The following is a 12,741-nucleotide window of genomic DNA, read 5'->3' as shown; positions in this document are numbered from 1 at the left end:
GTAGTGATAGAAAAAAAAATTATGTGTGCCCATCTTTGGGTAAGTCATCACCTCTCTGGAACTCACATTTTCTCCTTTATAGAGGGTTGGGGCTGTACTTGGGTCATCGTATCCTTGCCATTTTGTCATTTTATGAGTCTTTAATGACCCAATGGAACAAGGGTGTCCCTCTAGGCACTGTATTCTGGGACTAGAGTTGCCTCTCTGGAGAAATCTTGCCCATAGTATAGCATTCTGAGTTCACATGTAAAAATGGCTTACCCTTTCCACTCACCTGATTGGTAAATTTATTTCACCTGTGCCCTCTTGGGTACTGTCTCTATGTTAAAGCAAAAGGGCCTTGCAAGGGGGAAGTCTTAGCTAGTCAAGTAAAAGAGGAACACCGTAGAGAAAATAAAGAAGAGATACAAAGTTGTATGTCTTCCTTTTGATGAAGGGCATCTCTCCTGTATCCTTTCCTTTTTAGGGAAGATAGACATGGTGAAATCAAAATGGGGATTGGCACTGGCAGCAGTGGTGACTGTCCTCAGCTCTCTGCTGATGTCTGTAGGGCTTTGTACACTCTTTGGCCTGACACCAACTCTCAATGGCGGGTGAGTTCCGTGGCCTAGGTTGGCCAGCTTAGCCTGAAGTGGTACAGTGATCACCTTACTACACTGTCTGACTTGCTTCCTTTGAAGTTTTGATGGTCTCTTCATGTTTAATTTGGTAACATTTCAGGCTGAATTTTTTTTTTCAAAGATAAAATGACCCATTTGATATAGCCATATACTACTCTTAATTTTAAAACCATTTAAGAATTCTAACTTACAAATCAAATAATTTTTTAAGAGCAAGTTTTTTTTTTCTTTTCAAAGAAAATAACTGCCTGGTTACAATATATTAATTTTTTCTCACTAATCTTTAACATTTATATTGTCAGCTTACCTTGACTGTCAGTGTATAATCGAAAGCTCTTCCCATTGGTTTGTCCTAAAATGTCAGGCTTATTTATTGTCAAAACATCTCAGGCTGCTTCTTACTTGAAAGTCAGTATTAGTCTTTTCACTCAGTGTTTCAGCTGTTCAGGCTACTCAGAAAATTCCTAGTGTTTTTGTTTGTTTGTTTTTTCCAGTCCTCTCTTTTCAGCTTGTGTTTCCTTTCTCTAAGTGTGGCTGAAAAGAGAATTATAAAGGTACGGTGACATACAGCAGAGGAGTGAAACCTTAAACTCCAGCCGCTCAAATGCACACATTTTATTAACCACAAAGAGTTTTCTTTTTGATCTCATTATTCTTAGTTTCTCCTTTCTCTTTGCCTTGCTTGGAAAGGCAGTAGGCGATATGTCTTGATGGAAAGTGTTGGGTTTGAATTCTGCTGTAATATACTTCATTTAGGAAAGCCTTAGTTTCTTCATAATATCTTCAGCGTTGTTGTAAGGGTCAAACCAGATGATGCATAAAATGCTTGGCAAATTTTTTTTTTTTTTTTTTAAGGCAGTTGGGGATAAGTGACTTGCCCAGGGTCACACAGCTAGTAAGTGTCAAGTGTTTGATCTGAGGCCAAATTTGAACTCAGGTCCTCCTGACTGCAGGGCCAGTGCTCTATCCACTGCACCATCTAGCTGCCCCCTAAATTTTTTTTTTTTAAGTTCCAAAAGTGCCAGGTGGTTGTATTAGTACTGTGACTCATCCAGAGCTTCTATTTAGGCATAGTTTGATTTTTCACAAGATAAAGGAGCCCTCATTATCCAAATCTCTCCAAGGTTTCAGTTTTGTTTCGGTCTGCACCTGTGATTCCATTGGTGTAAGGAACATCAGTTAACGAATGCAGATCAGATTAAGTCAGCAGGCACTTAACTGACTCCCTACCCATTCAGTGTGTGTCAAAGGGCTGGATTTGAAGGGAGGTCTGTCTTTCTGACTCAACAGTCACTCTGCCACACTCTTCTTCTCCCTCCCCCACTAGTAAGGGAAGCAGAGAATAATTTTAATAAGAAAATATTCACTAATGAGTTGACCACTTCTAAAAATAGTCCCCACTCAAACATCCCTACCCATTTAACACTAGTGTCTATCCCTGGTAAGCTAGTGTCTTAATCAGTTAGTCTCCCATAGTCTTGTTAGGTCCCTCTGTCTTGATGTCAGTAGAATTATTTGAATAGCAAAGCATTAAGCAAGGTTCTTGTGAAATTTGATGAAGTCCTCAAATCTTCTTGACCTTTTGTAAATGACTCTTTTTCATGCTGTGAAAGTTAAAAAGGAGGTGAAGGATATAAAATAAAGCACTTGATTCATTCTCTGTTCATTCTAAGAATTATCTTACTGTTACAGTTATAACCAAAATGTTGTTAAATGTAAAATCAAATAAACTCATTTTCATGAGTTTTAGTTTCATTATTCAAAAAGATAAAGTCCTAATAAAATCTTTTCCCCCACTATTTACTGTAAAATGTTGGTCTCCATTTTGTGTTGGTTTCTACTTTAAAAAGCCATTTTCTGGTTTCAGTTATCCTTAGATAATGAAGGTCTCTTGTACTTTTTTACTTTTCTCGATTTCTGTTTCTCCTGATAGTGGTTTAAGGTAACCCAAAAGATTTTTTTCAGATTTTTTTCTTATAGAGCCAGGATCTCTTATTCAGGTCAAACACTTTGAACAGCAAATGTAAATAAAAATTTCAAGCAAACACTTAAAGTGATTTCATCAGACCATTGTCCATTAAATAGACTTGAACCAAAGCTCCTGTTATGAAATCAAGGCTAGCTATGGGGGAGTCAATGCTTTGTAAATGAGATTGCTGATCATGCCGGCTCATTTTGTGTTAATTCTACCCTGCTTTGTTAAAGAGAGAGTTTTGCTCATTTGACTTATGGAAAGAGTCTTAAGTTGCCAACCTCTGGATGTCTGTGTAAAATAAGGCCTGTTGATTCCAAGAGTGGGATGTAGGAGCATTTGTTTTGGACCTGTCACCTGTGGAAAAAATGACCTCCTAGGCTATGCAAAAGGTTAGAAATGTAGACTGCATTCTAGTAGAGACAGCATGAGATTTAGAGTAGTAGATGGCTATTATTAGTATCTCAGATTTGAGTGATAGGAATGTATTCGTTGTTACTCACAGCAGTTGTTCATTCTATTTCAAGACAGTAGGGATCCACTCTTTGACTTGGCATCTTTCTCTTTCCCCAGAGAGATTTTCCCCTATTTGGTGGTGGTAATTGGATTGGAGAATGTGCTAGTTCTCACAAAGTCGGTTGTATCTACTCCGGTAGACCTGGAAGTGAAGCTGCGGATTGCCCAAGGTAACAGAGTTGAGGAGGAAGATTGTGCATTTGAACTGTGGGAAAGAACCTGTAACTTGATTGTGAAGTCCCAGAATGGGGAAGGGAAAAGGCAGTGGTGGTTTATTGTGGCACACATTGGGTAATTGCTCCTGTATTCTGGGAGACGTTCTGGGACATCAGAAACTGCACTTCTTGCCCTTTTGTAAGAACTTCTCACCCTCACCCAGAAGTAGAAAGCATTCTTCCCTATAGTTTCCACCTTTCTGTCCCCTTTCTTGGCCAGGAACTCTACTAAATGGATGCCAATTAATTGGGGAAGTATAGGAACATCAAGTCATGGGAGTGGGGCAGTGTTGGTGATGGGACTTTTATATTTATAGAGCTGTGAGATTTGGAGGAAATTCTTTCGCCTGAGCTTCAGTTTCCTCAACTGTGAGATGGGGATAGTATCTGCTTTAATTGTTTTCCTGGGTTGTTGTGAGAACCAAATGATAGATTTTATATTAAAGTGCTTTGAAACACATGAAATGCTAGCTATAGAAATGCCAGGAATTAAGGGTGGAAACTAAAGTACAGAGGTAATGATGTGATCTAGGTGTAGTTACAGCTAGACCTTGTGGCCCCGCGCCCCCCCTCCCCCCCACCCCAAACCCCTAATCCATTCTGTTTCACTGCTTTGTGTATTTTGTCTCTAGGCTTAAGCAACGAGAGTTGGTCTATAATGAAGAACATGGCCACAGAACTGGGCATCATCCTCATTGGATATTTCACCCTGGTTCCTGCTATTCAGGTAGGGGCTTGTGTTTGCCCTAGCACCCTGGCTCTGGGAATGTAGTACAGCCTAGTGCAGCCCTTTGTCATCTCTACCCTCAGCATTGAGCCTTCCGGCAGAGCTCCCACTCTCTTTCCTATTCTTTACTCTGTGGGAGGTAACTTACAGAGGAGCTGGAACCTGGCATGTGCTGGATCATACTGTCAAGATATGCCTTGTTTGGAATTATGCTACTGAGTTTTGAAGGCTGGGAAGTCTCCAGGAAAGATGGGTGCCTGAGGTTTGTCTTACCCTGGCCTGTCTTCTGGACCCATGAAGAGGACCAGACCTCCCTCATTTCAAGGAAGATTCCACTTTGAACTCTTTCTGTATCCCCATTGTGTAGCAGAGTGCCTGGCGCATAGCAGGTGCTTAATCCGTGTTTACTGACTTACTGAACTGAAGATCTGAACTAGGCTCTGGGGGATAGGACAGATTTAGAGGGTTTGGGAGAAAACTGTGAGGCATAGAGTGACCCCTGTGTATGGGTCATCATGACCCATGTGTTGCTTTATCCCCAGGAATTTTGTCTCTTTGCCGTGGTGGGCCTTGTCTCTGACTTCTTTCTGCAGATGCTCTTCTTTACCACTGTTCTCTCTATTGACATTCGTCGAATGGAGGTAGGAGAGAGGACTAATTTCTATTCCCCCCGTCCCTTCCAGTCCCCCTTAATTTTCATGGTGGGATCGGGGTCCATAGGGTCCATGTAATTCATTGCCTAGATTTTGCAACCTTAGAAGATGTATAGGCCCTGTGGACATTGGAAAATGTGTGTATGTGGTTCCTTGGGTATTGGTATTTGCCTCAGGTGGTAAGGATCGAGGGCTATACCTCCAAAAGGAAGGAGTAAGATCTTGAACTCAGGTCTCATCTTTACCTGCAGCTAGCTGATCTAAATAAACGATTGCCTCCAGAAGTCTGCCTGCATCCGGCAAAGCCTGCGGGACGGGGCCACCGATATGAGCGGCAGTTGGCCATGCGACCCTCAACACCACACACGATCACCTTACAGCCATCATCCTTTAGAAATCTGCGCCTCCCCAAGAGGCTACGCGTCATCTATTTCTTGGCCCGGACCCGGCTGGCCCAGAGACTAATCATGGTATCCCTGCCCGATCCCCTGGTTATTCTCCTCTATGTCTAAGATATAGAAGCTTCATCCCTACCTGCTAAAGTACCAAAGTCCTTCTGATTTCCTCCTCTCTAGCTCACCCTATGAGGGGGCAAGGTAGGTGATAGGCTGCTACTTACCATGCTATGGAATGAGTGGAGTGTGCCCCTTTTAGGTTGACTCCATGATCCAAGAAAAGACCAAGGGAAGATATGGGAAATAGCAACTATGGAGTTATTGTTTTCTTATCTATTCTGGTCCAGGATGTCTATTGTCCTTCTCTCTTCAGGTTGCTGGAAGATCTCATGAGTAGACTGTAAAATACTATAGCTCTTTTTGCTTGCTTTAGACAGAATGAGCCTGGTTCCCAGTTGTAGCAAGCATGGGAAGCTGTTACAGCATTAAAAGAAATAGGGAAAGGAGGAAAGTAGGTTTGTTAGTGGTATAGGAAATTCCATCTTCAGTTGGCTGACCAGTTTGACAACAGTTTTGACCTTGAGACTTGGTGCTTCCCAATAGACATTTTCTTGGAAATGGGTTTTGGTTTAATAGAAACTGGTGTCATTTGTTCTCTGAAGTAGACTAAAGGATTTCAGCCTTCTGACCCTCAGCACTGGGACAAGCACTGATTCTAGGCTAATGTTGAGTATGGAGGATGTAGAGGGAACGTGTTAAGAGAACTGGAAGCTAGAGGAAATAGTCAACATCAAGCCTAGTGAACATCCTATTCTAGTGTGACTCAGGTTCTGGGCATTTTAGGTGGCCTTTGGGGAGAGGGACACAGCAGGAGACCAAATGCATATTTTTCAACTTGGAGGAAATGGTTAGTAATCAGATGTCCTTAAAGCTGCAAGGAAGGGGAGGATGGGTAGTTGTTTCTCCCAGCTTGAACTTTGTGATCCATTCAGTTCACATAGCACATTACCTGAGAGGTGCCTCCTCCCCATCAACCCATCAGCAAAATTCACAGGAAAGTCTTTGGAGGCGTTAATGTGAATTTATTGATCTCCTCCCTGCTTCTTACAGGTTGGCACAGTGATCTGGATTGGCATCCTGGTGTATACGGACCCTGCTGGGCTACGCACTTACTTAACGGCCCAGGTGACAGAGCAGAGCCCCTTGGGGGAGGCGGGACTGCCGCCAATGCCTGTGCCAGGTGGGGTGCTGCCTGCAGGTGACCCCAAGAGTACCTTCTCCATTTTCCCACCGGATGCTTCTAAGCTAGCAGAGAATCAGACACTGCCTTGGGAATCCCCTGATATTCAGGAGCCCCAGGACCATCTGGAGGGGGCGCCTCATAGCAGCCTGCTGGACATAGGCCCTGGCCCAGAGGTGACATGGGGACCAGAAGATGAAGAGCTCTGGAGGAAACTGTCCTTTCGCCACTGGCCGTCTCTCTTTAGTTACTACAATATCACTCTGGCTAAGAAGTAAGTGTAGCAGAGGAGGAGGACTGGGTGAATGGAGGAGGCCTTCCTAGCAAGGTTAGGGAGTGGCTTCAGGCCACTGCTCTTAGAACATGATTAACTGGTCTCTTCTTTTGATGAGTATTACTAAATTCCCCAAGAGAGGCATGTGGACTATGGGGGCTTGGAAGAGACATGGGGAGAAAAGTTGGGGATTTTTGCCCAGCCCTCTTGCGCCTGAGCTAAGGGCTGGCTTCTTTAATGCCTCTTCATGAGGGTTGTGTGCGAGGCATTATCTCCTGCTGTCAGGGCAGCTGGCTGTTATTGGTGGAGATTTGGTAGCCTTTGGAAGGCCTTTCATCCTGCCCCATCATCTTTCTGCTCTGCTTCCTCATAGGTACATCAGCCTACTTCCAGTGATTCCTGTCACCCTCTATTTGAACCCACAAGAGGTTCAGCACCAACAGGAGGCTCAACATTACTGGCCCCTTAAACCCTCAGGCTCCGGAACTGCCCAGGGGGAGGACCAGGGGCAGGCATTTGAAGGTCCCAGTAGGACCCAGGTCCATGGAGATGTCACTCTCTACAAGTAAGGGTCACTACTCCCTCTCCCCCACCCCCTCCTGCTGCGCTGGGGTCTTTGGCTGGACCAGAAGTATCAAGAGGGTTAGGGAAGTGTGAGAAATTGGTTACATGATTATACATGGTCTAGCAGGGGTGGGGAATCTGCAGCCTGGAGGCCACCTGTGGCCCTCTAGATCCTCAAGTATGGCAAAAGGATTGGTTTGGTGAAGTTTGGATTCAGTCAGAGGACTGCAGGTTCCCCACCCCTGGTCTCGGGTGTTGGCTCCTTCCCTCATTTGCACAGTTTTGCTCCTAACCACTGGTTTCCTGTCCCATTTCTACCTTATTTGGGTTTCTAGGCTAATAATTGGGATGTGGGGCTTGTGTGGTTTCTAGGGGGTGGGTACTGGGGTTGAATGGAGATGACCCCACTGAGCACCATCTACCTGCCATGCCCACAGGGTAGCCGCATTAGGTCTGGCTTCTGGTATCTTGTTGGTGCTTTTGCTCTTCTGCCTCTATCGAGTGCTCTGCCCTAAGAACTATGGACAGCATGGGGCTTCCCATGGTCGTCGAAAGCGTGGGGACCTACCCTGTGATGACTATGGATACTCCCCGCCTGAGACAGAGATCATTCCTCTTGTCCTTCGAGGGCATCTCATGGTAAGGATTGGGAATGAGCTGGTTTTGTTCCCTGCAGAGATTCCCTCCTGGCTCCCCCATGTCTCTTGTTGCCCCCACACCCCCATGAGGTGGGAAGACAGCTGGGGGTCTTTAGGTTGAACAAGGAGAGAGCCCATCACAGGTCACTTGATACCAGGAGACAGCCATGCATCCCTGCCCTTGGTAAGCTGGATTCTCTTCACCTTTCAGGACATTGAGTGCCTTGCAAGTGATGGGATGCTCCTGGTGAGCTGCTGCCTCGTAGGACAGATCCGGGTGTGGGATGCACAGACTGGGGACTGCCTTACCCTGATCCCCAAGCAAGGGTATGATTCCTTCTCTTATCCCTTCTTCCTGGCTTCAAAGGTTAGTTCCTTTCTTCACCCACTACTCAGCTCTAAACATTGGCATGAGATCCTTTTCCTTTTAACCCCTTTTCCATCCCCAAACACATTCCTACCCTGGCACCTTCCTTTTTCTGCTTACTAGGCTTCGAAGGGATAGTGGTGGTGTGTTTGATTCCCAAGAGAGCTGGGAGCAGCTATCAGATGGGGGAAAAGGGAGCCTTGAGGAGCTTGGAGACAACGCCCAGCTACGGCGCCTCCTGGGTCCCCCACAGCCTCCGCTCTTCGGTGACCAGCCTGACCTGACCTGCCTCATTGACACCAACTTTTCTGAGCAGCCCCAGCCCCCACCTTTAGAGCCTTCGCAGCCTGAGCCAAGGCACCGGGCTGGCTGTAGACGACCCCATGACCCACCTGGCTATGATTTCAGCCGATTGGTGCAGCGGGTATACCAGGAGGAGGGGCTGGCTCCTATTCCCTTACCAGCCCTCGGACCCCCTTCCCCAGTTCCTTCATTCCATGGCCCTGAGGATGAAGCCTGCTCACATCTTGAGAAGGGGTCACCTGTCCCCACTTGGACTCCGGACACAGAGAGCTCCGTCTGGAGCCTGGACCTGCAGGGGAACCTCATCGTGGCCGGGCGCAGCAATGGCAGGCTGGAGGTGGGGAGGTTAGGCCGGGAGTTGAGGACAGAGGGTAGGGACGCTGTATTTTGATGAGCAAGCCTTAAGGACAAAGGGCCTAGCTTTGGTTTTCTTGACTCATTCCCAAGTGGGATTGGCTGGGGTGGGGGCCAGAGATTTCCATCTCATTTCACTAATGGGAAAGTAGAGGAGGGTTAGGAGCCAGGACCCCAGGTCCCCAACCAGTCACACTAGGCAGAGAATCAAGGACTTTAGACAGGCTGTTTAAACCCACCCCTTCCATTAAAGGAGGGCAAGTGCTGCTCTTTCCCATGGCCTTTCCCATAGTGGGTGGGAGGGAGGGCCTTAGTCTGTCCTTTTAGGGCCAGGTTGGGCTGCCCCAACCTGAGCAGGGCCCTCACAGCCTCTGGGGTTACAGGTGTGGGACGCCATTGAGGGCACCCTTCGCTGCAGCAACGAGGAGGTCTCCTCAGGCATCACTGCCCTTGTGTTCCTGAACAAGAGGTGAGGATGTGAGTTTCCTGGGCCAGGATGGCCCTTGGACCCCTCTTTAGAAGGGGCATCTGGGTCAAAGGTGCAACAGATGGCACTATGGGTCTTAACATAGTAGGGAGTGTCAAGGTCTTTTGAGAGGGAAGAAGAGAGTTTGTGGGAGGGTCATGTAGATAAAGACCTGGGTGTGGATCCTGCCTCATACCCTTACCAGCTGAGTGACCTATGGACCTTATTTAATCTCCTTGGGTCTGAGTTCTCTCAGCTGTAAAATGACTCTATGAAAAATGACTCTATAGGTCCCTTGCAGCTCTCATCCTTGGTCTTACGGCTGCCTGGGGGCAGGGTTGGAACACACCTTTCCTAATGACGATTAGGAGGTTCCCCTGTGCCTTTCCCTCCTAATGGTTGCAGTTATTACTGTTCTGTTCCAGGATTGTGGCTGCCCGGCTCAATGGGTCCCTTGATTTCTTCTCCTTGGAGACTCGCACGGTCCTCAGTCATTTGCAGTTTCGAGGTAAAGTGGGAATAGACTGGGTCAAGAGAAGATTCTGTGGAAAGTGAGAGATTTATAGCAACTTTTTCACCCTGAGCTCTCTGGCTAGGGGCATGGGAACTGGGTTAACTCTCCTGCTGCTTATTAGTGGGTATGGGAAAAGATGACTTTGAGTCTCTGCTCACTTTGAGCTGGTTTTTCCCAGGGACTCCAGGCCGGGGCAGTGCCCCTTCATCCCCTGTGTACAGCAACAGTGATACTGTAGTATGCCACCTCACCCACACAGTGTCCTGTGCCCACCAGAAACCCATCACCGCCCTGAAGGCTGCTGCTGGTCGTGTTGTGACTGGGAGCCAGGACCACACTCTGAGAGTGAGTATCCTTTGGAAGCTTGGGCAGTCTTGGGGAGGGTAGCAAGCGAAGTCAGAGAGAATGAAGACCCAGTAACAAGGATTTCTTGGCTAAAGGTGGTGAAATCTATTGGAGCTACTGAGATAGTTCTCCAAGTTTGAATTGAAATCGAGGACCTTTTCAAATTTGAATGAGTGGGGAGAAAATATATAGAGTTTTGAAAAGTCAGGATAGGAGTCAGAGCTCTGATGCTGCCTCATGTCTCAGGTGTATAGGCTGGAGGACTCGTGCTGCCTTTTCACCCTGCAGGGCCATTCAGGGGCCATTACAGCTGTGTACATTGACCAGGTGAGATCCAGTATGAGCTCCTAGGGAGGAGCTAAGACAGGGCCAAGAGCCTTAGGGTGGAGGATGGAATGGACCGTAGTCACATCCATGGGTGAGGCTGCCTCTGTGGGCCCTCTTAAGGCCACACTAACCCTATTCTTGAAGTTTCCAAGAGTCTTCCCCGATTTTGATTCAAATTTCAATGGACATGAGCTTCTTACCAAGACTCCACAGTAACCCAGTTTTTCCATCTCCATTCTCTCAGACAATGGTTTTGGCCAGTGGGGGGCAGGATGGAGCCATCTGCCTTTGGGATGTTCTGACAGGTAGTCGAGTAAGCCATATGTTTGCACACCGTGGGGATGTAACCTCTCTCACCTGTACCACCTCCTGCATCATCAGCAGTGGCCTGGATGACCTCATTAGCATCTGGGACAGAAGCACTGGCATCAAGCTCTACTCAATTCAGCAGGTGAGAAGAGAGGAAAGGAGGGAGGGGCTGGGACTGTTTTCATCTTGTCCCTCTCCCATTTTAAGGGCAAAGGGGTTATAAAGACGAGACTCAAGACCCCAGATTGGGTGGGACAGGAAAGTAGTGCTTATATACTATGAACTACAATATCAGTAACACTTGTTCCCCTCAACCTCCCTAGGACATGGGGTGCGGGGCCAGCCTGGGTGTCATCTCGGACAACTTGTTGGTCACTGGAGGCCAGGGGTGTGTCTCCTTCTGGGATCTAAACTATGGGGACCTGCTGCAAACTGTGTACCTGGGCAAAAGCAGTGAGGCACAGCCAGCCCGCCAGATTCTTGTGCTGGACAACGCGGCCATTGTCTGCAACTTTGGTAGTGAGCTGAGCCTGGTATATGTGCCCTCCGTGTTGGAGAAGCTGGACTGAACCAGGGTTAATACTGGGCCTGAGCACCCTCTCCAGAGTCTTCATAGCAGGCCTGGACTGGAAGTGACCCAACAGTGGTAACCAGGCTTGGAGCAGGAGGGGAATTGTCCACCTTTCTGGTGGTTGGGGAGGACAGCTGTTGGTAAGCTCCTATCCCACTAAGGGCACTGTGTGTCCTGCTAACTGGTGGACCCTGTGCTAGGCGTAGGGACTCTTCCTTCTGCCTGGCATCTCTGGCTCTCCCTTTCCCCATTAGTGGGACCAAAGCTGTAGTACCTGAGGGTGGAGAGAATAGGGTTGGCTGGGTTTGCCCTCGGGACTTTTCAGTGTCTTCCCATCTTGCCAGTTCCCTCTCTTAAATAAATAAACTTTTTTAAATCATGTAATATATAACCACCATGAGCTACCTCCATCTATGCCCTATAAGGATACATAATTATGTTTCTGTTACTTCATTCCTTTCTGTATGCCCACCTTGAAGTAGGTAGCATTATTAATAATAGAGCCATTAAGTGTGGCCAGGCCTAGTTAGCACAAGAGCTGTTTGGTGTGGCATTCACACTCCTGAAGAGGGAGGAAAAGCTATATTGCTTTAGGCAACCATAAAACTGCCTTCTTAGGGGAGGCTGGTTTGAATGGTGTGTTTGTACTAGAGGGAAAATGGGGGGAAGGAAAGTAGAGGGAAGTCCTGAGGGAAGAATAGGAGTCTTAGTGGAGTTCAGGTTGTTCTTACTGTGGAGGGTTAGGCTAGCTAAAGTGCCCAGGCACCCCCACCTCCCATGCTGTAGTAACTATTTATTAGCCTTTGCTGCTCATTCTAAGAGGCAGTTGGGAAAATTTATATGGGGCCCTGGCCAGTAGACTCTGCTCCTTTATTTTCAGTGCCATCTGTAATCCCTCAAGGCTAACAGAATATTGGTTCCAAACCATCTAGTCCTGGATAAGCAAATCACTGGCAGAAGTATGGACCAGAACCAAGGGCTTGGCTTTGTACCAGGGGTGTGGGAACAGACAGTTTTAAGGAAGATTTTTTGTCAGATTCCAGCTCCTGTACTCCTCTCAGAAGTTACATAAATGAGGAAAGTTTAAGACTGTCCCTCGAGGGCGTTGTTTACAATCAGACTAGTACTGGCAAGTGCAAATGATGACTTGGACGAGGTCTGTCTTCTGTCCACACTAATAATCTCCCAACATCAAGCCCTTAAATGCTGGCATTGGGACTGAGCTGTGTGTGATGGGAAAAATATGAAAGTCAGAGGACCTGGGTTATCTAATTAACCTCACCTCTCTACCATTTAACTATGTAGGTGGCTTTGGGCACTTTATGAGCCACTTTCTTCATAAAATGAGGATGCCTGTAGTACTTCACAAGG

At 47.0% G+C, this 12,741-nt stretch overlaps 1 protein-coding gene across 2 annotated transcripts in view; it reads left to right on the top strand.

Annotated features, from left to right (window-relative positions):
* Positions 1-11,761, top strand: part of SCAP (SREBF chaperone) — an 86,307-nt gene extending 74,546 nt beyond the window's left edge. For both annotated transcript variants that reach the window (XM_027842150.1, XM_027842149.1), the window contains exons 8-23: positions 467-593; positions 3,166-3,278; positions 3,956-4,050; positions 4,593-4,691; positions 4,955-5,173; positions 6,209-6,612; positions 6,986-7,177; positions 7,614-7,815; positions 8,026-8,141; positions 8,305-8,821; positions 9,222-9,307; positions 9,730-9,812; positions 9,997-10,163; positions 10,410-10,490; positions 10,735-10,941; positions 11,123-11,761. In XM_027842150.1, coding sequence (XP_027697951.1) covers positions 467-593; positions 3,166-3,278; positions 3,956-4,050; positions 4,593-4,691; positions 4,955-5,173; positions 6,209-6,612; positions 6,986-7,177; positions 7,614-7,815; positions 8,026-8,141; positions 8,305-8,821; positions 9,222-9,307; positions 9,730-9,812; positions 9,997-10,163; positions 10,410-10,490; positions 10,735-10,941; positions 11,123-11,368 — 2,954 coding nt within the window. In that variant the 3' untranslated portion in view covers positions 11,369-11,761. The remainder of the gene's footprint in view (positions 1-466; positions 594-3,165; positions 3,279-3,955; positions 4,051-4,592; positions 4,692-4,954; positions 5,174-6,208; positions 6,613-6,985; positions 7,178-7,613; positions 7,816-8,025; positions 8,142-8,304; positions 8,822-9,221; positions 9,308-9,729; positions 9,813-9,996; positions 10,164-10,409; positions 10,491-10,734; positions 10,942-11,122) is intronic.
* Positions 11,762-12,741: the final 980 nt, after the last annotated feature.

Source organism: Vombatus ursinus, unplaced genomic scaffold, assembly GCF_900497805.2.
Source record: "Vombatus ursinus unplaced genomic scaffold, bare-nosed wombat genome assembly UNPS02014867.1, whole genome shotgun sequence".
NCBI lineage: Eukaryota > Metazoa > Chordata > Mammalia > Diprotodontia > Vombatidae > Vombatus > Vombatus ursinus.
This window is presented reverse-complemented; position numbering and strand designations above follow the sequence as displayed.